Below are 26,377 nucleotides of genomic sequence, written 5' to 3'. Positions count from 1 at the left end.
GCTCGTGTAAAGGCGTGTTTGTATTTAGTCTACGCCGGTTGGAAGTAACACAAAAATAATATTACAAATCGTGCCATCGTGCCGACTCGTAAAACGCCAGATTTTATTCGTCTACTAGAAAATAAAAGCCGTCGTTTTTTGTTAATATTATGTTCAAGTGTCACTTTAGTCTTAACCGTTCAAACATTTTTTAACTCTTCGAACTTGCACCCATCCTATTGCAGTATTTGGGTTTCCAATAGTGAACAAATTCTTTTTGTTGAGTAATTTACATTTTATTTGATATACCATTTGAATTTTAAAAAGTAGGCAACTTTAAGCTGATCACAATATTATATTGGTTTAAAACTAGGAGCTAAATTTTTACCGGAAGCATCCTGGTCAGGGTGAAAATTGGGGAGGAAAAAATTTATTCAATTACGTCGGATTTTTTAATCAGTTTTTTTTGCACTTATAAAACACAGGTATAGAACGGCTACGTTGTAACTTCCACCAATCATCTTCAAAATGCGGTCGGGCGTGGTAAAATTCCGCCGGTGTGCCTCGTCTTGAACTCGTCGGGAGTCAGATCCGTAAATTGATTTACCCCCTGCGTCCAGGTCACCTCCCCCTTTTCGAATTTCTCATTGTGTTCCCGGATTTTCTTCAGGTTGTCTTGGAATATTTTGAAACGATTTGCTTCCTCGTCGGCGGTCTCGTAGCTTTTCCCATGTTTTTCCTGCGTACAAGTAACTTTGAAAAAATCTGATTTAAAAAGAATGCTTTCCTTTCCTTAACCCGATGTCGTTGTATGACGTCATTAAAGTATCCCCTTTAAAAACTTTCAAAAACAAAATGATTTGAAGATCAAGTTATCCCAAAATATCTAATTTTGGATAATATTTTTGTGCTGTCCAATATCTCATTTGTACTACCTTGTTCACGACTAAAAAACCATAATCAATTTTGGTTATATTTCGTGCTGTTTTGCAAAAACGGAGCCAATGGTCATAAAAAAGTATTATTAAGTTCAGTACAAAACTTATTCCCACTTTTTGCGATGCATCCGATGATAGAAGTTTTTGTTATTTGTCGGTTTTTCGCAATTTTCTTTCATTTTAATTTCAGGAATTAAATAAACTCCAGTATTAAATAATTTATTTTTTAGGTTTTTTAAAAAGTATTTTGTGCCTGTTGGATGTTTTTAACAACAGATAAAAATTTAATGTCACTGTATTGGAAACAAACAAACTGCAGCATTGAGATAAAAAATGAAATAGGATCCTTAAGTTTATTTATATTTATGAGCCGTGTTTTATATACTGTTTTAACAATAACGTCATGATTTACAACTTTAGATTGCACACTTGTACAAAATCTTCATTTTTCAACACTCGCAGCATAGTAGCAAAGAAGGAGAGAATGGTCATACCAGACTAGTCGGGTAGGCCATGAAAATGTTTTTTGAAACTGTCAACGAATTATAATCTAATGTTACGTAAAGTTGTGTGTTTGTTGTGTGCGATGTTTTCAAATATCGGCAGAAAACCCAGTGTCTGAGGTAAGTAAGTAATCAATTGTTTGAACGATGTAGTTTTATAATCAAAAAGAGCGATTTGCCTTTGCCGAGGCGTATGCAAATTTTTATTTTTCTTAAAACGGTTTAATGTCATTTCCGTTGTATTTACCTTAAAATCTTCCCATTCTTCTTGATCGGAACGGATAGGCGCTGCCATAATAACGGCAATAAAAATCACTACTAGCACCGATACTTTAGCTATCATATTGTGCGTAAAAATTCAGTGCCTGCTTTTTTTTTAACAACAGATAAAGGTTTCACTTCGAGTGGATCGTAAATAAACTCGCCGTCTGCGGAATTGAGATAAAGGATTCCAACGAATCATTATTCATTTTATTTACATTTGTTGCGATTAACTGGTCGGCGGCTATATACTGGACGATCTTTTTTTATGGTAGTGTAGGTATAGGCAGTAGGATGTGTATACCGGGTGACACAAGAAAGTGGGAACTTTTAAGCGGCTTGAGATAACGAGTTGGCATTTGGAAGGGTTGATACAGGCTGAATGTCCAATTTTTTGACAATATGTAGTCAATGGTTTGAGCGGAAACAACAGTAACTTTCGAATTTTAAATGGCACGCCCTATATTTTTGAATTTTTGGATTCAGGAGATCATTCTACGTAGGATATGACGGTTTTTCTTTTTTCTGTTAAAAAATAAGCTCACAGGAAGGAAAAAACCAGATAGGTGAACAAATTTTTATAAAAACAAAATATTAATTCTATTCATTATTAATTTTCAAATCGGTAAAATCAAAAATACAAAAGAAACTCTCGACAAGCTCATTATTATTCTCGGCATGTTTATCTAACAGCCAATTAGAATATCGAAGTCTTCTTACAAAGTCAATAAATAATAAGTAAACAAGTAAATAATAGCTGTGTTTTTTCTTTTAAATTCTCACAGATTCTCTTCTCGATTTACGTTGACGTATCTCACAACATAAGACACAAGAATGTACAGGAAGGCGACGTTCCGACTGCACATAATCCAAATCGATAACACGTCAAAATCGATGATCAGATTGTACTGTCAGAATTTTCGATCATGCCGACTTGATGATGAACAGAAACAAAGCCACCTAAGTATCCACTTATCTGGTTTTTTCCTCCCTGTGAGCTTATTTTGGTGTCAAAATGTCGCAAAAAAAGCAAAATTATTATTTTAGACTTTTTAATCTATTAATGGAAGTAAGCATGGATGAAGACTCCCGAATATTTATTGTTTATTGCAATTAACCCCTAAGTTTTAATACACAAATATATTCATTGTTGATATACGATTATCAGCCGTTAAATCCAAGGGAATATCTTCTATATTCGTCCCTTGTGAGATCGGCGAAGGGGTTGGCGCGTACCCTGTACGTAGTTTGGCCCCTTTCATACTGGGCGTTGTGGTTATTAATGAACCCGAGATTATTTTGGTAGATATCAAAGCGTCTCGCGTCTTCCGCGGCGTTTGGATAAAATTTATTTTCGTCGGCCTAAAAGTTTTTTGTTTGTCGATAGCGGTTAGCAAAAGATCGCTTTACCTTAAAGTTGGTCCACCGTTGGTCGGATTGCATCGACGCTATAGTTACGTTCAAAATCAACAGCAAAGCGGCCGTTTTCAAAAACATCTCTGCTGACAAGTTGAAACTCGACTACATTTTGCACATTAGATGTTGTATTTATACAAGAAAATATTCACTTGCGATTTTTTTTTGTTTAATTTATTTTTAATGATTCCAAGGTTTCGGAATGATAATTTTAAATTGCCGTTTAATTGGCTTTTGTTTGTCTATTACAGTCGCTAAAACCACGTGCATTTAAATTCTTGCTGAGAAATCTGGGCAATTTCGATTTATTTATTTGGAGAAGATTTCTTGTTTACCTTTGTTACGATTGACGTTAGTTAAATTTAAAAATATCTATTCAAACTGCCGTCCCAGGTTTTATTTGTTGTAATGGCAATGAATATTATATTGTTAATTGCATTTGCCATTGTCAGGTTTTAATGTCTTTGGGACATTGGCATTGCTGCGGAAATATGGTGATTTTATTTTAAAATTAGAACAAAACGATAATCGATATCGTTTAAACTAGAAACATCAAATAACTTGTAAAAAAATAATCAAAACCGGCTGCGTGCAAAAGGGAGTTTATGCAGCAAAATAAAGCGGTTTAATGTATACACCTTTTAGGTGAAAACAAATTTCATTGTTTTAATTACAAATTTATTTGTTCGGGTATATTTACAGGGCACCTATTACTGTTTATTTCTAATTAAATAAATATCGAGGTTAATATCGTTAAAATTATTCAAATTCTCTGTTCCCAAAAGAAAATACGAACATTTAAAAATAGTCGACTTTTACTGATCACTTAACAAATATATAAAATGTGTTACATTTTCTGATTAAACTTCACTTTACCGCCCGTATATCGCATGCGAAATTCCTCGTCGGTTAAGTCGGCAAAAGAGTTGACTCCCAGCACGTAAGTCGTCTCCCCATTTTCGAATTTTTTATTGTGCTCCCTAATGTAAGCGAGATTGTCTTTGAATATTTTAAATCGTTTCGCTTCCTCTTCGGCAGTCGGATACGATTTCTTTTCCGTCGCCTGGAAAGTTGAGGCGCTCAGCAGGGGATCTCGAGAAAACGAACTAAGGGGCAGGTTTATTTAGAAAAAAATTGTTCAAAATGTTGAAAATAGCTATTTGCCTATAGCCTTGAGCGAATAAACTTTTAATTATGGCCAACAATGCAAACGTATGCCTTGACAACTAGTCATTAATTAACAAGCAAAAATAACCGGAACGACAAAGACAACAAAAATGCACTCAATTCGATTCTGAGGGAGATAATCCGCTCAACGGTATTTTTAAAAAAGACATCTTGACAGTTGAGAAAATGGTAAGGCACATATAAAGAAAATTTAACAGACCAAAGAATGACCACGTTACGAAACCAAAGAATACAAGGCAAAAACCAACAAGCGCCCATTAACATCCCACTTACATTTAACCACGGTGAAAAAAGCACAGACAATAATGTCAGTATTCAACTAGATCACAGACCCATAAAATTGTACACCTAAACCACCCGTAGTTATTTTGTGCAACAAGCTACCAGTAGCACTTTACCGTCATTACAGTATTTATTTTTCGAAATGCCGACTTACGCTGTTCCCTGTTATTTTAGACGCACTGTAGGTAACCTCTGTCCTTGGTCAGGGATCTTATCGTAAACATCAGATCGTATAACTTATAAATAACCACTAAAAAAAGTTACCTTGAATTGAGTCCATTCTTCTTCGTCGCTTAATAGAGTCGGTGCGGTAGTTTTCTCGTAATCTAATGGCGCGGCCATCGCAATCGCCAAGAATGAGGCGGATAACAGGCACAATTTCACTAGCATTTCGTGAGACGACGGTTGAATTGGTAAATAAATTAAAAATTCAGAGGAATCGGTTAAATAATAGGCGGTCGAGTTGGTGGGGCGGCCAACATGCCGATCCTTTATTTATACGCGGGGCCCAGACGAAGGTTAATTTATTGTTTACCGATAACACTTCAAGTTTTCTTATTGGCCGCCGCTGAAGAATCGCCTTTATAGTTTTGTCTATATACAGGATGACAAAGTAAGATTTATCTTTGTTTCGTTCAATTTCAAAAAACGGTTTTAACTAGTGTTGCATAATACCTGTAAAAGAAATGAATTATACAAAATAACAAATAACAAAATAAAAATAAAGATTTTTTCTGACAATAATTACAATTGTTATAATTAAAATACCGTTTTACATATTTTAAATGTAGCGAATTAACATTTGACTCTTTCCGAAAGTACACATTTTAGAGAGCGCGGGGTTTTTTTAGCTTGCATGTTTAGTGATAGATAATTAAATATTCTGGGTCCTGCGATTTAGGTTTTAAGAAAAAAGCTCATAATAACAACAATAAATCTGCCAGATATCCAAAAATTTTGTAATGGAAAAGCAAGTTTGTGAGGTAAGCTCTCCCTTTGTCATAAATAAGTTTAAGGGACCATTTTTGAGTATTGCCGTCTCACACAAAAGATGTGACTACAGCTAGGGAAAGGTACGGTGGTCTAAGCTGATGTTTTTCTAAAAATTCCTTAAGATATAATTTAGGTGATAATTAGCGCTATTTTAGTTTTAGTTGCCGAGTAAAAACCGGAGCATCATATTTAAAACTTACAATTTTACCCAAAACCTTTAATTTGAAAAAATCGTTGATACATATTAAAAAGTAAGGGACCCAGATAGTACCTTGAGTAATTCCATAGTCTATATTTCTTGTTTAGCTAGGACCCTCGGCAATTTCAACAAACTGAGATTTATTTGTAACATAACTGAAAAGGACCATCCACCTCAAACCATCGCCTCCCGTGTTTACTTCCCCTTTTTGACCAGTTTGCAAAACCTTAAATTTATTTAGAAAATTCATTATTTTTGAGGATTTTTTCAAAAGAAAAACGTCATTATATACGATCGATCGGTAGTGTTTGGTTGTACACTTTTTTCTTGGTTGTCTTGAGGCAACAGAAGCGCTTGGTGTTCGATTAAAAAATAAAAGATATAAATTTAATTTAAAAAAAGGCAAATTTGGTCTTTTTAAAGCGTGATTATTCCTACTTTTGCTATAAAATAATATAAAATAAAATAATTGTATTTTATTCTATTTAAACCAATTAACCTAATACAAACCTAAGTGAAACATCTCGAAAACTAACTAAAAATGTACCAGATAAAAAGCAAATCCAAATAATTTCGAAAAATTTTGCAATTCAATTCCTTCGCAAATTAACAAAATTCCAATATTAAAAAAAAAGTTATTAGCATTCGCGCTAGAATTTAAATATGAAGATGTTACAAAAAAAAACACCTATATTACTTATATACACTTATATAAAAATATGCAGTTTTAGGTTATAAATTTCATGCATCTGTGTAACTTTTCAATTTATTCCTTTTCCAAAACTTTCGAAGTTATAGGCAGAACAAATTTAGTTTCTAGTTTCTTTTAGTTATAAATGCGAATCCAACATATTTCAGATGCAATTATAATTTTCCTTTTAGATTCAATGACTTATAGTTTTCTCCAACTTCTACAAATAGGTTACACGAATCACGTAAGTACCAAAATGCGAGTTAAATTCCATAGAGACAGCCATAAAAGAAAATCTAGATGGGTTATTAGTCTATTCTTTTGGTTTCTTCAACACTCCTCCCGTGAAGCGTTGCTTAAATTCAGTGGGCGTTAAATCCGCAAAATTATTTACGCCCTGCAAAAATGTCGTTTCTCCCCGTTCGTATTTTGCGTTGTGTTCCTTTATGCCTTTGAGATTTTCTTGAAATCTTTTGAATCGCGTTGTCTCCTCCTCTTCCGTTGGGTACGATCTATTGAATTTAACCTAAAAAAAATGCGTTCGTTCCTCCCAAATATCAACCATCCCGTCTGCGATTTATTCTACCTTAAATTGCTCCCATTCTTGTTGGTCCGTGAGTAATGGCGCAGCCATAATAACACTTAGCGATGCTCCAAGTAAAACTGTTGCAACATGCATAACAAATTTGACGTAATAATTTATATAATTGTTTGAATTTATGTGAAATCTCTATGTAAAACCAAACTAACCGTAAAAGATAAAAAATTTACATTGTTATTGCTTTGCCGCGTTGCCCAAGGTTAGAGGCGATCGTTACTAATTGCATTTTCGTTCTATACCTATAAAAATCAAAACATTCCAAAAATAATTTCGCTCATAGAATAAAGTTATAGGTTTAAATTTTATTATTCTATTCTCCGGGTAAAGCAGAACACTATCGTTAGCTATTTATGAAGTTTGTGTTTAAGGGTTAAGATGGCGCTACTGGTTACACAACAACTCAAATTCATGCATGAATATGAACCTTTTTAAGCTCGGTACACGCGATGCAATTTGTACGTGTACTTCTGTCTGAATTTTTGGAAAATAAAAATTGCTTTTAGAAATACATGTATCAGCCGCTATATTGGTTGTTCAATGTGCAAAGGGCGAGATTTTAGACACGGGCATGTTACTTCGTAAAGTCCTGCATTATCGGCATAGGCAGCGTGTCCACATCTCTAGTGATTATATGATAAAACCAGTTTCTGTACAACTCTCTTACCTTTAGGGCTACATTTAGGTTACATACTGAAACATAGTTTGTAGACAAATTGTTTATTGGCTCGTTTTATAATAGGTTTTAATTTTCTTGGTTCTATATTTCAATTTCTGCAGAAATACATGTAGAAATTGGCATGGTGTTATAACCTCGTTTCTCTGACTTTATTTGACATTTAACGTCATAAGTTTTGGTTAGTTACGTTAAAAAATTAGATTAGGTCTCGATGTCTTTCGTTATTTAAAATAAAGTTGTGCACAACCTTATACGAAATATTTTGCGCAATACTTCGTATGAAATGGCATGAATACTGGGTATCAGTTGGTTTATACGGCCCACAGTTGCTTGAAGGATCAGGCGAAACATGCTTGAAAGAATTTAGCATATATGAGGAATACTCATCATCATTTTCCTACCATCCAAAAATTTGGTTGACAATTGTTATTTTTCCAACTTTGCCATAAGTCAAGCGAATAATTTGTTTGCAAAGACTCTTGAGAAAATCCCGACGACGTCGCGAATTTGCTAGCCAGGTCACCAACCAACAAGGAGAGTTCTCAAGGACTTTTCGTGCTGCGCTATATGATATGACTAAGATTCCCCACGCCGCCCATGTTCATGTCAGTCCTGAACAAAAGCCGCACGAACATTATTCTGTAATATTTACTAAAATTATACGATACCCGTCAAAAATCAAAGCCAAGGGAATATCCGCAGAGCAGAAACAAATGAAACCCATTGCGATTAATAAAATTTCTGTCATATTTTCCGTGTGCTTACAACGGGCTGATTAAACCTAAAATAAAAAACACCAAAAACCTATTAATTAAAAAATATATTTTTTCCAAAGTTTAACCCACTAACCAACTTAACTTACAATTAATTAACCAGTTCTTGCAAGTAGCGGAAATTGTACAGTCTTGCGATATAGGCAGACCGCAGCCGAATCTGAGTTGAAGCAAAAGATTCAGTATTTAATCAAACAATTTGACCCTGACAAAGAAGCGAAATCTGGGAAATTTCTAATGATAGATAAGGCACATGAAACCCTCAAAGGTAAAACTTTGAGAAAAAATTATAATTGCTGACATACAGAGTGTAAAGTTTTACAACAAGGTGGCAGCGGCTACGATTTGCCTCTTGCTATATACAGGACGTCCTACGGCATGACTGTCATAGCTTTGGAGTGTGTTGATCAGGCGATTTCAAATTAAAAATGTCAAATGAACATGTACCCGTAACACTATTCTAAGAAAGACTTGAAATTTTAATAATTTAAAAAGAAACCGCTTTATTGAATCTTATATATTTTGACAATTTTCGTATTTTACATTAAAATATACTTCAATGTACAATGTTTACTTTTTTTATGAATTGTGTAATGGAAACGGACAGTTGATGAATATCGTCTTCGCCATCTCTTTCTAAATCATGAAAATAATTAGTTCAAGGAAGCTCCCATAGAAGACGGGCATGCATAATGGTGGCGCGATCTCTTGCTGAACCAAGGAATTAATTACTTAAGTCAAGGTCCCATAGATGACGCGCAGAAGCCATATTGGCATCTCTTGCTAGATCATGGAACTAATTAATTCCAACAAGTACCTGAAAGTGGTGCCATCTATCGTTAAATAGCGAAACTAGTTGTGTAAACCCCCCATGGCGGTAGCATCTGTTGCTAAAGCGGGGGACTAATTAGTTGAAGCAAGTTCTGCATAGATTGCACGCATGCTTAACAATAGCGCCATCTATTGCGAAGCCATGAAACTAGTTAGTTGACGCAAACACCCATAGATAGCGCGCGCGCACTATAGTGGCGTCATCTATTGCGTTCACATAGATGGCGCACATATGCTACAGTTGCTGGGGTACCAATAATGGCGCTGTCTGTTGCTGAACCTTGCACGCACGTGAAGAAATATGCGGGCTAAAATCGACTTCCTTATATATTTCAAGAAAGGATCATAAAAAAACGCACATCTTATACACAAATATTTTATTTTATATAAAAGACGATCATAAAATTCAAAAACCTGTCCAAGGCCCTATGTTGATGTTCGGTTTTGTCAGTTTCCAAAAAGTAAATCCTCTTCACCCCCGAACATAGACATTTTATAAATACGAAAGCATTAACAGAAACCTTAAAATAAACGGTATGCGGGCACATTAAATGTTAGATTAAAAAACACAAGATGGCGCATATAAAGATATTTTTTCTATTTTCAAGATAATTTTCTTTTAATTACATCCAAGGGGCAAATCACCAACCAAAATTGGTACACCAGATTACAATCATGGGCTTTCACAGATTTCCCGGATTTCACAAAGATTTAATGGATTTCTCAGTGTCAGTATTAAAATGGAAATAATTAAATTAGTTATAAAATTATATTTTTAAAATGTTTAGGAAATTTTTATTTTACAAAATTTTGTTTTTTAATTTTTTTCTTCTTCTTGAGATTTAGAAAACTTGTATGGATACATCACACCAAAATTATGGCATTACACACAGGGTGTGTGTCTCAATGAAAACGTCGACCTGATATAGCAACCATTCTTCTTCTTCAGGTGCCAAGCAGATTTCTGCGTGGGCGTTCATGGCCTTCTTATCAGATGGTTCTGTTAATTGCAACCATAACTAACATAAATTTGAAGTTATACTGTAATATGAGTGATATTTTTAGGATATGGGCGCTTTTAATTATTTTCAATACAACAATTTTGTCTATATTAAATTGTTACAGTTAGAGAAATAATTTAGAGTCATTAGGTTGAATAAATACTTACTCCAAACAATCTAAATTAAACATTCCACCTGTAAAGTTCCTTTAATTTAATCATTGTATTTCTTATAATGGGTTATGGTCCAACCAAATTTGTATTTCATAATTACCTGGATAATTACATACTGGCATTTTTAAAATTTTGTTTTTTTTATTAAGGGAAAATACTAAAAACAAAATGAACTTAAAATTTTTGCATAGCAATAAAGTAAAAAGGCACCGATAATTTATAGATTAGCAGCAAATGGAAAAAGCGATTGAAATCGAAAATCAGCAGAAACTCTAAAAACAGCTCATTGGTCTACCTGACAAACACGAAACTTTCTCTAAGTTCAGAGCGAGGTGCAAATTCGTTAGTTCTAATTGAACCATACTAAATATTTAATGTAATAAAGTTAGGATATCCTATTGTGTGAAAAATAAAAAAAGAACTGGAAGTGTTGCGCCCCTATATATGACCCTAGCCAACACAATCGATAAATTTTGTAAATAAGATCTAAGTTTATGTCACTCACCTGATATGCTGCCTGAAAGTGTTTCCCTGCATGCTCCACAAAATCATCGACCACCGACAAGTACCCTAATTTGAATCACACATTGCGCTACATCTGTCCGATGCCTCAAACAATTTTTCTACGCATTTTCACGAAACATAATCAAAAAACATAGATAATAGCGTCACTTTTCAGTCGCCAAAGCCAACTATCTAGAATAGGCAGAATATGAAGGGTAACTTAGTAATCTTCTCCTTGGTAACTTTCGGACACTGGGCCAATATCCCAGACTACATCTGCGACGTAAGCTCAGCATAAGCGTTTAATGTCGACAACGAGCATTTTAGTATTAGAACCGGGTGCGGCGACAAAAACAAAACAAGCCCCGTTCTTCGAATTGTTTGGGACTTTGTGTAATATGTCTAAAAATTTGTGCTTTGTTAAATTATTTGCTTATTTTAGTTAAGACCGAGGTGAAATATCAAAAACCCACAATAATTTTATGAATATAATTTTATTTAACATCTTTACAAAACTATTAGTACTTATAATTCAACAATAATTTATTCAGTTAAATTTTAAAATACACTCTATTTGGCACTTTTAAAACTTTCATATAAATATTTTAAGTGGACTTAAACGATTATTGTAAACTCTCAGACTCATTTTATTGTTCTGGTGTGACGGTACACAAAACTTAACCTAAAAATATGTCTTCGGAATCTAACAACTCGGAAAACGTAACGTGTATTTTATAAAAATACACGTTCCGTGCGACGTATACTTTGCAATACGTAACGTTAACAGCCCCATTCATATAGCACAATGGAAAAATGACTTTAATTAAAAAAACAAATAATCAACACGCGAATTAACGACATCAAAAATGTTTTTGAACGTTAATCCGTGGAAGTAAAAAAGTTGTTATTAATAAAATTCCTATTTAATGTTATGGTGGGTTCCGAGAACTGCGGATTACCCTAAGAATGTAACGGAGTAAATAAATACCTAACATACTGCATTAGTCTCATACTACGTGGTATGTGGGCGCGTTTCGGACGTATCATTCGAACCGTCCGACCATGGCCTTCACCCAGCTGGTTTGCACGGCCCCGCAGTTCGGACTTTGGGGCGTGTCTTTATCGCAACTAGGCGCTCTTATTGTCTCATTGGTTCCGTGTTTCGATAGTCTTTGAGGTTTGGCGGGTATCGGAGGTGGCGCTTTCGTCGGCCTCTTAATAATTGGTCTCTTTGCGTTAAGCGGCTTGGGCGACTTTGTGCTGAAACTGTCCTGCTTCGCTACCAGCTTCCCGGTTTTGCTGTCCCTGACGTATTCTTCGGTCAGGGAATCGTCCAGTATACTCTCGTAATAGCTATCGGAATTTTGACTAGAATCCAAACTGCTCTCCGGTTTTTCCGCATGACTAGGCGTCTCGTTCAAGCGACTCTCGATCTCTTTAAGTACTTCTTTCTCGTTGAAACTCATGTCAAGCTCGACCCTGTCCCCCATAATATCGTCAGGTTCGACCGTCGTCAAGTTGACCGAACTGGCGTTCCTGGAATGGAGTAGCAGTTTCTGCGGATCCTCGTAGTCGGGATGAGCGATCTTTTCTCCCATACTCTTCGAGCCTTGCTTACGTAAGGGATACTTGTTGTTGCGCCTCTGTTCTTCCGACATGATCATCCGGATCCTTTGGAGAATACTCAGGCGTATGGCGGATTTGCGGTAGATTTTGTGCTCCGGATGGTCGGTGTCGTCTAACCGCGACGAGAGATCGCTTAAAGGAAGGGAGCCATAGTTATAGACGCGTTGGACGGAGTCCCGAGATAGACGGTCACTTTTGATCGGGATGTGTCGGATGGGGGCAAAACTGGGGGGAAGGAGGAACCTTGGAGGTGAGGTCACAGCGAACGACGATTCATGCTATGAACAAAATTTGTTGATATTCGTCTATGAAGCATTGGTTGAATCTATTTTGCAATACACTATAGTTGTGGTGTAACCAGCTCTACAAATTAGAATGTCATTTTTCTATAGCATCTGTCACTTTTTACACAAGAGCACGAATTTGCAAATAAAAGCTGAGCACACATATCAAACTGGACAGAGCTTGTGAGTTGGAAGCTCTACAGTTGCCTGCCAATGAGCATAAAAAAACTCTCTAACTGTTCACCAACCTTGAGACCTCGCTCGATTTAACATAACCCCCCTCTGCCACATATATTCTGCCATTTCATGCAATTACTTTCGTTCATTTAATATTGTTTTTTTTTTTTTTTTTTTTTTTAATACTTGCAGGTTGTAATAATATTACATCCATTTTATTTAGGTAAAAATTTAGGAATATAGATTGCCTGTGATCTAATTATCATTTTTGGTTGTTATTTTTGGCACTGAGAACAGTTTTGTATATTTAGGTATACATAAATAAATAGATAAAAGTTTAATGTGTTCATTCAGAGATACTTAGAAATTTGAGGATCCCTTTGGAGGAAAGTATATTTAAAGGACGAGAAACAAATCAAAAAAATGATGATGGCGCAGAAAATATCCAATGCTGTATAACACTCAAAAAAACCAGTCAAAAATATTATTAAGTTTTTTGTAGTAGACGGTGCTAGAACGATAATTTTCCTGTCTCTATATGAACAAGAAAGTATTTTTCCTCTTTTTAATAGAGAACTATGGAGAATTAAAAAAAAATAGAGGACGGTACAGTGTGTAACAGGTGAGATTTATGACGACAAGAAGTGTGTAGATATACCATTTTACATAGACCTTGTCTACAATGTGGAGCGTCAAAAAAAAAGTCAAATTGAAAAATTGACCAACTTAACGATTTAGAAAAACAACAGAGCTAAATAGAGCTACGCTGATAATACAGAAAAAATGTAGAGAAACTATCTCACGTGAGTGACCGTTGGAAATCACGTTTTCAACTAACACCAAAACCAATCAATAAGACCTAGCGGCGTAACATGGCCGTTGGCAGGAAAGCTGTATCGATTGGTTTTACACTACCAAACAAAACAACTTGGGACAACCAAAACCTATTGGCACCACACGTATACTAAAAATAATTTCATTTTTCCAAATGAAATGTTTACACAATTTATTAATGTCATGTCAAGTGACCAACGGTTTAAAATTTTTATTTATCGGATCAATTGTATTTGGTTATATTCTTTAAAGTGGGAATGAGGTGAGAATAAGGAAAATGGGAGGGGCACAGTGACCATCCTAAGCGGCAACAATTAATAACTTACTTTTCGTGTTGTTCCTCGACGCACACTTCAGGACTCTCTTTCAACGACTCGCCGTTCGACATCGAATCGTTCCTACTCCCCCCGCCGTCCTCAATTTGATCGTTGAGCTGGAAAGATCTGGGTAGCGAGTCCGCCTTGCTGGGCAACTGGGGCGGTTCCTCATACCAAATCGGTCCCGGTTCGCTGTTGATGTTGCGTCGCGGGTGCCTCACGTGTTCCCTGTTGAATACCTAAAAATGGAGAATCCACGTTCCCCGCACGAGTGTGCATGTTAGTTTTTTTTAGTGCAAAACGAAAAAAGCGTGGAAAATGTGCCGCCGGGTTAACTCTGACAACGGGACGTTAGATGTCGCCACCGCGGAGGGAGCTTTTAGAAGGGGACGGCATCGATAAAATTTTCCGACCTTACTTTTATAATAGTTCAAGTGTGGAATTTCGGTAGTTTGTATCTTATAAGATTCTTGCGAAACACAATCGCGTGAAATTTTTGAGTGAATTTAGAGTTTAGAAGAAGAGTTTGTGCCGCTAGTTTAGAAGATCCGGATAAATATGACTTCGATTTATCGCCTTCTTTTTAGCCCTCCGTAGTCACCACACTAGACCTACCTTGTGGAACTCTTGGTTCTGCATCAGCAATTCGGAGACGATCTTCTCCAGATTGTTCTCGATACTTTTGCCGTTCTTGGCTTGCGCGTTCGCCGTCCCCTCGTCGACGACGTCCTCCGTCATCAACCGTTCAACCGACTCGGCGGCCGTTTCCGAATCCGAAAGGTCCGTGTAAAACGTCGAGCTGCCGCCCCCGGACGAGGAGCCCTCCTTCGTTTTCTTCAGTTTCGTTATTTTCTTCGGCATCGTCTTCACGTTGTACTGCTGCGGGATCATGCTCGGTTCGGATTTTCTACGCCAGCTGCCCAACGAAGGAAACGAGCGGTCCTGCGAAGAGGCCCTCCGCCCAGAAAAATCCCTGGTTTTTCGTACTCTGCAACGACGTTCCAAATAATGCGGCGTGGGCGAATGGGGTTTTAGAGGAGACCATCGTTCAGATGTATCTTCTAAACCAAACGGAAGGCGGTAAGCGTGACGTCGACAAAAAACGAAACGCGACGGCGACGTTGGTTGGTGTTTCGCATAAGAACCGATAAAGAGTACGGGAAAATTCCTTGTTTATTTATTTATTGTCTCTATGCTTAGACAATAGCATAGAAAAAAAAATTAAATTTAAAACGCAACAAATAGACCAATCTTATACGTTGAGAATGCAAAGAAAAAGTTTTATTTATTTATGTAGAATTGATATAGAATTATTCTATTTATTTATTTATTTATTTTGTACTACACTTAATACAGTCGAGAAAAAATTGCGAATGTCGATCCAAAAATCTAACATTTAAAGAATCATGTGGGATTGTGAACGGTTGAGAACGCAAAGAAAAAGTTTTATTTATTTATGTAGAATTGATATAGAATTATTCTATTTATTTATTTATTTATTTTGTACTACACTTAATACAGTCGAGAAAAATTGCGAATGTCGATCCAAAAATCTAACATTTAAAGAATCATGTGGGATTGTGAACGGTTGAGAACGCAAAGAAAAAGTTTTATTTATTTATGTAGAATTGATATAGAATTATTCTATTTATTTATTTATAAATTTTGTACTACACTTAATACAGTCGAGAAAAAATTGCGAATGTCGATCCAAAAATCTAACATCTAAAGAATCATGTGGGATTGTGAACGGTTCCGCATCTAAGCAATGAAGGTTTGCAGCTCTCAGCATACGAAGCAGGAGAGAATTTTGAGACCGAAAGATGAGCAAATATTGGAAAATTTGAAATAAATGGCAAAGTATTAAAAATAGGTATATTACATACTTAACAAAAGTTGTACTTTTTTGTAAGATCTTTCAGGAAAAATAATATACATGGATCTAGGACATAATTCAAATCAAGTTTTAATAAAAATTTAAAACAGGGCATTACATTAAAAAATATATGTTCTATTCGTCACGCGTTTTTGAGCCCCCCTGTATACTTTAAAATAATTGCGAATTATGCATCCTAACAATATTTACAACTTTAAAATTTAACATTTTTCACTCACCCTGTACTTACCATTATTATTAAGTACACGCTAAAAGTTACACCCTAGGAAAGTGGGGTTTCCAATTTGTATAACACACCAGTTGTACGGAATTCTCCGAACAGTTAGTTTCGAGTCAAAAAATAAGAGACAAGAAAGGTAAATAACTCAAGTATATTTTGATTGTTACATTGACATATATATCTTGTTTTGTTTGTAGCAGAAGGAAATTATTTTTATTAAACGGCATAGATACAAACATTTTAAGAAGTTTTTTAAACTGGAAGAGGATCGTAGAGACGTAAACCGACAAATACTGGTGATTGGTAAAATATTAACGAACATGTCTGTGAATACGCACAATTGTGGCATATTTATTAAAAGTTCTATTAACGTCAAACTTCCAATTGTTTTGTCAATTGTCAGAACTGATAACCGTCAAAATTCAAAGCGTGGGAAATATCTCCGAAATTATCCGATTGCTCCCAAACCCGTGCGGTAAAATCCCGGAAATGTCCGAAGTGGCTCGGATTCCTGGGAAACGAAACTGACGTAGTGAAGTGACGCTTCTCGCACGCTAGATCAGTGTGTAATTGGGTATTTTACAGACGGGAGTATAAAATTGAATATTTAAAAAAAAATGTTATAGCACTTTATTGAGAATGGTAATGTTGGTGATTCGGCGGCGAGAGAATTTTGCCAAAAACTTAACATACAGAACTCCTTATCGAGTTTCATACAACATGCAAACAATATACACATTCCGCAGTGTTCTAGTTTTTAATGTTCCGCAGAATCAAAAGACCGATTTAACCAAGTTTGCCTTATTGTTGTCTTTCTACAGTGTATACGAGGCGGGTTCAAAAAGTAAGATGACTTTTGTAATTCGATATTTTTTTTGCAACATATGTTCACGGTTTCAGCCAGTTCGCAGGTTTACTCTTTTTTGTGAGACAGAATTATTGGACTTGTTTTGCGTGCCCGGCGATTTTCTGCTGTCAAAAAAAAATGAAACAAAGAATTTGCCTAAAATTTTGTACAAAAAATGAAATATGGTGCTGCAAAACACTTGAAATGTCGATAACGGCATCTGGTGAATCTACTTGGATAAAAAAAAATGTTTATAAGCGGTACAAGGTGTTCAAGATGGCCGAGGAAATGCCCATGACGTACCTGGCTCTGGACGCCAAAGCATGGTGGTGAAAGGTTCGTCGAATCACTATTAGAGAAGTGGCTGAAGACTTCGACATCTCTATTAGCTCGTTCTATGCAATTTTTTTCGAAGTTTTGGGCATGAAAAGTGAAGCAGCAAAATTTGTTCCGAAACTGCTTAATTTTGAACAAAAGCATCGTCGTGATATGCGAATCTCGGGTATATAGTTATGACGTCGAAACCAAAGCCCGATCGGCCCAATGGAAGGACCCAGAATCGCCAAGATCGAAAAAAGCAAGTCAGGTTCGATCTAATGTCAATGATTTGCTTTCTGTTTTGTTTGATTATCGTGGCATAGTACAGCAGGAATTCTTACCACAAGGTTCTACCACACAATTATGTCTCAGCGACCATATTCATGAAAAGAAGGAGGAAGGAAGGAGGTTTGGAACGGTTGTGCAGACGAAGAAAAAATCGCTGGAGAAATCAATTCTATGCCAGAAAGTGCTTTTAGAATTGGAAAAAACTTCGGCACAAGTGTAATATTATGTGCTAGGGGGTTCGACATTAATTTTCACGTTACTTTTTGAACACACCTCGTACAATGATATTATCGTTTTTACATCATTTAGTAAGTTTAGAACACATCGTATTCCACAAATGTTGAATTGCCGTAATACCTCGATACTGGGCACTAACATCCTTTCCGACAAAAGTTGCAGTACAACTCAAATGAATCCACTTTCCCTTCGAGGCTTTGAAATTTTTGGCGATAAAGGCTTAACACATGGAACACTTATGCGAAACACCCCGTATAACTTACCGGCGGTGTCGTGAACGTCCTGGCCGAGCTGCATCACCAACTGTCGCGCGTGATTCGGTATCACGGCGCTGTAATTTTCCAATATCACCCGTTTGATTTGCAACGTCCATTCGCGCTTGTGGTGGGGCGACCTCGCCCTGAGGGTGCACTGCAGTCTCGGGTTGTCGAACGGCAACACTTGGAACGATAACGGTTCCCCGCGGACTTGTTCGACCAGCATCAGATTCGAACACTGCAATTATGTTTCACTTTGGATTTGCCATATCCATTCAAATCTTTAAACGTTTATAATTAATTAATGTAATTGGCGATAAACTTCAAAGAGGTCATTTATGGTTTGATGCAGGCCCAAGGTATATGATAGGAAAAACTGTATCCACTTCTATTAACGTTAACTGATATAATGCAGGAATGATGTCACAATTCACAGCAATAAACATAGAAATCTTAGGTTTTAACTGAACTGAAACTCTGGAAATAGCTTTAATTATTATTTTCAAGTTTTATTTCAAGTCTTACCTACATGTTTATAATTATTTGGCACCTATTATAAAGTATCATATAAACAACTTAAATATTTATTGTTTTAAATTATAATAATAACGTTATTTATTTCATTTTTAATCATATATCATATAATAATAATAATAATAAATGATAATAATAATAATAATAATAATAATAGTAATAAATAAAGTAAATAGTCAAGAAAATAAATAAATAATTACCAAATGAAATAGGTAAACACCGAATTATGTAAAAACAAAAAATGCTAAAAAAAATACACAAAGGAAAATTTAATTAAGGACGAATTTTAGTCGTCGCTACTTTTGCACATATCACGAAGAAACTTATAAAAATTAACCGTAAGGCCTATAATTATTTCAAGGTAAGCTACAACTAAAATACAAAAAAAAAACGACAAAACGTCGTGAAAAAAATAAGACTAAATTTCACGCAAAGTGTGCAAAATAATTTAATGGTAGAAATAAGTGGTCTGGCAAAGTTTGGATATGTTTTAAACATAATTCATAGAAAAGTTTTTTGTTTTTGTTGTTTTTTTTTGTATTTTGGTTGTAGCTTACCTTGAAATAATTATAGCGGTGTTTACCTATTTCATTTGGTAATTATTTATTTATGTTCTTAATTATTTACTTTATTATTTATTACTATTATTATTATTATCATTTATTATTATTATTATTATTATTATTATGCCATACATCTCGTTTTCAGTTACGTAAAATATCGTAGGTAAAATAAACAATACAAATAAATAAAAAAATATAGAATCTAGACTTACCATAATGTGAGTCTTGTACGCCAGGGCGCCGTCTTGCTTGCTTTTCGCCAGCAGGAGAACTCTTTCGAAAAGGAAGACGTGCCTCCTGCCACGGGCGCCCTGCACCCTGAACGTTCCCTCGGCGATCAGTTCGCCGAACGTGGTTAGATCCGGCCCGTTCCATCCGTAAAGCTGCGATTGTATCTCTTGAACCCTTACCGCGTGTTCGTGTTTCCTCTTCATGTTGTTTATGTCCGTGGCGATGCCGGTCATCGTCGCCAGTGCCAAATCGACGGCAGGTTTGTGCTGGACCTCGCATTGCTTGGAGAGCCTCTGAAATAATAATAATAATAATAATAATAATAATAATAATAATAATAATAATAAAATCTTTCTTCACAAATGGAATGAAAAGGGGCTCCCAGTAATAAAAAAAAAAAAAAACGAAGTCACTAACTGCATGGTGTTGTTGAGGCGAACCGTTCATTGAAGTTAAAGTCGAATATGGCCGAACAGGTCCGTACTTTTGTAACTTTCGAACCGTTGGAGCTACAAAATTGAAATTTGCCTCGTTTTTAACCCTCCACGTGATACATTAGCTTGTAAGAAATGGCCTCGCTATCAACCACGATAAGTGTCCGAAATTTGAAGCAATCGACTTCATATTTGGCACATATATGCAGTGTTGTCCTGTGACGTAACCTATTGAGAATGGCGGGGGCGGGGGTCGATAAATATTAAAAAAAAAAATAAAAATCGCTTGTGCAAGGGTCTACAAAAGAGACTGTTTTTCAAAAATATAAACGGTGCGCTGCAAATTTGAAAAAATGAAAAAATTATTGAAAATTGGCGGTCATTTCATTTCATTTTAGATGTTAGTTTCTCTTACACGACGATATAGTCCATATAGACAGCTAAAATTTTTGTATTTAAGGTTTTTAAGTATTGTACAGGGTGTTGGCGATATGCCGTGCAATATTAAAAAACATAATAAGTTCCACACATCTTTTCCTCAAAAAAAAAAATACCCTAAAAATTCTTCTTTTAGAGAATAAATTAATAACCGTAAATCAAAATTCGTACAAAAAATAGCTAATCCGTTCAAACAGTATCATAGGCCGTATCAAGGGCTACAATTTTTGTATTTACGGTTTTCGTCCATCAGATACGCTGTTCGAGATATTTGAAAAAATCGAACTGTAAATCACCATTTCTCGCCCGCAAAGTAGTCGCGATGACGTCATTTACTCTTACCACGTACTGCATGGTTTCAGAAAACAAGGATTTTTTTGGAAACCATTTACTCCATTGTAAAAATTCGGAAACCAGGATATTAAGGAGATCCAGAGCTATAGCCCCTATTTGTTGGAGTTATATACAGGGTACATCGTTTGTGGGCAAAAAATTCTAATAGATCTTATGCACAATTCAAGTACAACGATTTTGCGAAAGTTCTACAGTAGTCCGTACAAGGACAAATTTAAATTCTGCTGATCAAGGATTTAAACATTGATCTTCTTTTCAGTTGCTTCCAATCATCTATTTTTTGCACATTTCAACACAACTTTCATTAAACATTGTACTAACATTTATAGATCCAAAAAAATAAAGGTTATTCTTATTATTATTATCATCCCTACTGAAACGAGGAGACATAATCTGAGTTTGTTTGTTGAGTTCAAATTTGAAAATCTTATGATATAAATGATGGTAAATGATTTGCTACGAGTGGATTTTTAAAAGGAAACCTATAATTTTGATGTTTTGAGTTTCGCCGTACCTGAAGCAGAAGGTGGTACTTGAGAATCCTCTGTACCGGTTTGAGGAGGTACGAACCGATGGGTAACGCGTGCCCGAGCAGCTGCTGCTTCTCCCTGAATAGGGGCGCCATCTTTTCGTCTCTCTGGAGGTTCCCGAGCACCTCCATGGTACGCGGGTAATGTGCGCAGTACTCGTTGTACACTGAAAACCCGGAATCGTGTTGAAGGAACACGTTGGCGGTTTTGGTGGGGTCGCAGTTGGCCACGCGCAGCTCGTCCAGGAACGATCTGAAAAGAGTTGTTTTTTTTTTATTTCGCCTCAATTATTTTAAGTTTTTTACATTGAAAAAAATTTCGTTTTCGTATTCGTTATTGCAAGTCTAGACAAGTCAGCGCATGTGCCTTGTGCAGTGAACGTTACAGTTTGTAAAACGTGGCATTTCCGAGGTATTTGACTCAAAAGGAATTAGAGGCGGCTATTGAGAAGACCGTGATGGATGAGGACAATAACAATGAAAATGGATTTACGTATTCTTATGTATTGTAGCATTCGATTCTTGGTAAATTTATGCTGAAAAAAAAATTACAAAATATATTGACGAGGTCTATATTCAACCCGACGTGAATACCTTTACCTTTACTGACGAAGAGGATATGAACGATGATATGAATCTACAAGAGTTTAGAGAACCAACCGATATAGTTGGAACTTTCGAGTTACATACACCGAATGATACAGCTGTCCTTCAACAGTCTTGTAATTCATGAACTACTGAACCTGAATGGGACTCATCAGATGATGAAACCCTGATCCGATGCTCACGCACCATGAAATATTATGCGTTTTTTGTATGAAATCAGATTCTATTTGGAAAAAAATCTACTTTTAGTTGTTTTCGGTCGAATTTGAAATTTCTTTTGTATATTTATGTATAAATTATATTGTGGTTTGTTTACGCACCAGTATTTTTTTTGTATGTTTCGAGTTTTTTTTTTTGACACATGTAATGTATTCCTAAGTGCAACAAAATAAATAATTTCAAAGCAAAAAAGATTTTTTTATGCTTGGGATAATATGGGTTAATTTAATTGAAACAAATCTGGTGGTCACCTGTTGAATTCGTATACTTCTTCGATATTGCTAAATAGGTGATGTAAGTGTTCTGCCAGTGGACACTCAGGATCACCACGCCACGGGTCCAGGTATCCCTGCAACAAAAAATAAACTAACTCAGAAAAATGTAAATACCGTAAATGTAGTGTACTTTTCTTTTAAGGTTAAATTTGCAGCAATCTCGCGATAAATCATGTCGTACGATCTCGTGTCCCATATAAAAAAATACAGTTTATTTCGAAGTGTCTAGTTTAATTATTTAAAAGTATGTTAAATACCTAACAGTAAACACCAATTTTCTCTGCAGTAGTTTTTATTATGACTGAGTCTTTGGAAACACGGAAACATAAAAAAAAACTGTGTGCGAGGTGTGAAAATATCGTATAAAGCTACCTTATATTGAAATACAAGTTTTTATACAATTACCTTAAATATGCGGTGTCGCACGTTAAATTCTTATTCATTTCGTTTCCGAATAAAAACAGTCGTAGGTTTCGAGTAAAACGAAAGAGAAACGATCGAGCACTACAGAAACGCCTCCTCCTTGACTGACTGTGACTTTGGAAATTAATTAACTGTTACTTCAATACAAAACAATGATTTTGTGTGGTACTTCAAAAAAAACCTAAATAATGGCAAAAATACTAATAGTAAATAGAACTAAATTGAAAAGATGATTTATTATTTTCAATAAAATTAAAAAAAAAAACGACAATGGGGTGTGTGTCAATTGGAAGAAAACGAATTGACGATTTTTAGCATTTTTAATGTTAGTTTTTGATCAGCTTGTGCTTATTTATTTATTTTTATAATATCAATACACGAAACTATAATAACCTCAAATATGTAACAAACGTGTTCAGAGCTGCAAACGTCACTTTTGGTCTATAATGTCAAATTTGAAATACGACTAAATTTATCACTTGTCTACGAAAATTAATAATAATAATAACAATAAAAATAATAATAATAATAATAATAAATGTTATTTTAAACGACTGAGAATAAGGTAATAAAAGGAACACCTTATATATACATTTTGTATGGCGTATTCCAATTCGCTATTTCGTGGGTGTGCGTAGTCCCTTTTCGCGCCAAAGCGACATCGACGAAAAATAAAACCGATAATAAATCCATCGGGTAAAAATAAATTTGTCCCGGAAAGCGGGACAGGCGCCGAAGCCACGCTCTGACATAAGCAAAAACTCCGCATTCAATTTGCAGTTATTTAAATAAATAATCTAATGCAAATTGCTTTTCGCGTTTTATAACGTCGCCCTCCGCAGCCGGCTGCCGATTTACTTTCCGGCGCAATTTTCGCTTTTTCGTTTTTTTCTTCGCTTTATGTGTCCCCCTTTTTTTTCCGTGTCGTCTCAGGCGGATTTTTATTTTATGCGAGCCATTAGCGTTTAACGAAACGTGCGTGATAATAAATCACGGGAAATAAAAGTAGTCGTGTCTTGTTCTCTAAATTCGATAATTAAAATCAATAAGAAACAAAATAACCAAGAAAAGAATTTTTCGGGCGACGAAAGGGGGTTAACTCGGTGGGTAGCATATATCGCGATAGATGGCACTCTTTCCATTTTAAAGTGATACAAACATGTTGACATACATAATAAGATTTTTAGAAGTATATGATGATGATAACAAAGGAATTTATGAAGCAACTACGAAAAAATTTTGAGGTACATGCACATGTGCAAGATTTAAAAATCTCGTTTTGAAGCAACATGAAAGATCGAAAATAAGTTTGGACATATCTTTTTACTATATATGCCTAGATCTGTTTTGTCTCCACCAACATACATATATTTCTTATTAATGCACAAACAGTTGCTGTATTTAACACTTCGAAATTGTAATACGACTATCACAATTTTAATCTTCCCCGTTAATAATTTAATACCCCTCCAGGGAATTGTTTTTTTCCCACCTTACATGGTTACCATAGCGACCGTTCATATTTAGGCCGCATCTATTACCGCCCTCGTCACTTGACCAAATTGTCATCACAACAATGGCAATTTTGATGAATGCCTTATGCTGTGCGCTATTCGAACATAAATAAATAGACTATAGAATAGTATGTATATATATATATATATATATATATATATATATATATATATATATATATATATATATATATATATATATATATATATATATATATATATATATATATATATATATATATATATATATATATATATATATATATATATATATATATATATATATATATATATATATATATATATATATATATATATATATATATATATATATATATATATATATATATATATATATATATATATATATATATATATATATGCGCCTTTAACTCACCATTATGCAAGCTGGAAAAACATCTGGCCAGTGCACTTCAGCCTATAGTGGAAAAGGCAGATTCCTATGTTAAAAACTCAGAACATTTCACTCAGATTTTAGGTTCTCTCAGGATGGACAAGGACGACATTATGGCAAGTTTCGATGTCAAATCCCTCTACCCGAGTATTCCAGTAGAAGAGGCACTCTTGCTTATAGAAGAAAACGAAGATCTTCCGCCATACATAATGGATCTGTCAAGACATTGCCTGAAAAACTCTTACTTTATGCACAACGGGAAAATTTACCGACAAATAGATGGAGCAGCAATGGGATCATCTCTTCATGATTTACTTCAAAAAGAAAGCAATAGAGAAGGCAAATGTGAAGCCAAAACTATGGACAAGATACGTTGATGACGTATTTGTTGTATGGCCTTTTGGCAAGGAGGAGCTTTTGAAATTCCTAGATCATCTGAATTCCATTCACCCAAGGATTCAATTTACAATAGAACTTGATAACAGTCTGCCCTTTCTAGATGTGCACATCACAAGGACCGAAGATGGACACTTGGAACACACTGTCTATAGAAAACCAACACACACTAATAGATATCTGAACGCTAAATCTCATCACCACCCATCACAGATACAGGCAGTGGCAAATACATTAATTGCTCGATCCTTCAGGCTCACAAACGAGAGGAACAGAGATAAAGAACTGAAGAAAATTAGTACCTGTCTTCCACAAAACGGATACCAAAGGCGCACCATCAGCAAGGCAATCAGTAAACAACAACAGCCGCAGCAGAGTGTGCAGGACGAGACCCAACGAAGATCGATCGCTGTCCTGCCATACATCAAGGGGGTTACTGACAAAATCGGCCGAATATTACGGAAACACGACATATCAACGGCATACAAACCTGACCATACCATCGGAGCAATACTAAGAAACCCAAAACAAAAAAATTACTCTGGAAAATCAAGGAGTATACAGTGTAGCATGCGGATCGTGCAGCCTGACGTATGTGGGACAGACGAACAGAAGGATTTCAGCCAGGCTCGAGGAACATCGTTTAGCCATAAGAAACAAACAAACAACATCTGCTTTGTTTCAGCACCAACATCAGACAGGCCATAAAATTGATTTCGGCACTTGCAAACAAATAGCTAATATTCCTGATTTTAGGACTAGGATTATACGAGAGGCCATCGAAATAGAAAAGTCCGGACACCTCAATACGAGAGACGACGCTCTGCATTTATCCAACACGTGGAGAACGATAATCAAACAGCAGAGCGATGCGCAGCAGCCAACGGGGACATCGCAACTACGATCGGGCGAAATTAACAACGCGACAATTCAGGGGGCGGAGCCACCTCCCCCCACGCACAAGCAGCACCTTTACCATCTCCGGCGCAGAGTATAAATACCGCACGCACCGCCGAGAACCTCCCAGTGTTCGAAGTGTTTTCGGAGCGCGAGCGTTGAAGATGCCAAGTGAGATTTTGGCGAAACGTCTGCAGGATTCCAGTCGAATGCAAGATTTGCAGGATTCCAGTCGGAG

General features: G+C 35.7%; 3 protein-coding genes across 6 annotated transcripts in view; all 3 read right to left on the bottom strand.

Annotated features, from left to right (window-relative positions):
- Window positions 1–408: 408 nt before the first annotated feature.
- On the bottom strand, window positions 409–7,313 carry LOC132698684 (cystein proteinase inhibitor protein salarin-like). The gene is made up of 7 exons (XM_060664877.1): window positions 7,037–7,313; window positions 6,770–6,976; window positions 4,832–5,056; window positions 3,949–4,160; window positions 3,092–3,197; window positions 2,918–3,043; window positions 409–718 (listed from the first exon to the last, which is right to left on the bottom strand). The coding sequence occupies exons 1-7, from the start codon at window positions 7,127–7,129 to the stop codon at window positions 503–505; spliced, it is 1,185 nt and encodes a 394-aa protein (XP_060520860.1). The 5' UTR covers window positions 7,130–7,313; the 3' UTR covers window positions 409–502.
- On the bottom strand, window positions 2,717–3,947 carry LOC132697868 (crustapain-like). The gene is made up of 2 exons (XM_060663591.1): window positions 3,092–3,947; window positions 2,717–3,043 (listed from the first exon to the last, which is right to left on the bottom strand). Exons 1-2 carry the CDS (start codon window positions 3,176–3,178, stop codon window positions 2,846–2,848), a joined length of 285 nt encoding a protein of 94 aa, XP_060519574.1. The 5' UTR covers window positions 3,179–3,947; the 3' UTR covers window positions 2,717–2,845.
- Window positions 7,314–11,498: 4,185 nt separating the features above from the next.
- Window positions 11,499–26,377, bottom strand: part of LOC132697864 (uncharacterized) — a 189,367-nt gene continuing 174,488 nt past the window's right edge. For 3 of the 4 annotated variants that reach the window (XM_060663577.1, XM_060663579.1, XM_060663580.1), the window contains exons 5-11: window positions 22,471–22,568; window positions 21,380–21,647; window positions 19,621–19,932; window positions 18,318–18,549; window positions 14,863–15,308; window positions 14,257–14,486; window positions 11,500–12,767 (exon numbers count right to left, since the gene is read on the bottom strand). In XM_060663577.1, the coding sequence (XP_060519560.1) occupies window positions 12,053–12,767; window positions 14,257–14,486; window positions 14,863–15,308; window positions 18,318–18,549; window positions 19,621–19,932; window positions 21,380–21,647; window positions 22,471–22,568 (2,301 nt within the window). In that variant the 3' untranslated portion in view covers window positions 11,500–12,052. Of the gene's footprint in view, window positions 12,768–14,256; window positions 14,487–14,862; window positions 15,309–18,317; window positions 18,550–19,620; window positions 19,933–21,379; window positions 21,648–22,470; window positions 22,569–26,377 lie in introns of all 4 variants that reach the window. The other variant, XM_060663578.1, reaches the window with a different exon arrangement.

This window comes from Cylas formicarius, unplaced genomic scaffold (genome assembly GCF_029955315.1).
Source record: "Cylas formicarius isolate icCylForm1 unplaced genomic scaffold, icCylForm1.1 PGA_scaffold_2__14_contigs__length_35257938, whole genome shotgun sequence".
Classification (NCBI taxonomy): domain Eukaryota; kingdom Metazoa; phylum Arthropoda; class Insecta; order Coleoptera; family Brentidae; genus Cylas; species Cylas formicarius.
This window is presented reverse-complemented; position numbering and strand designations above follow the sequence as displayed.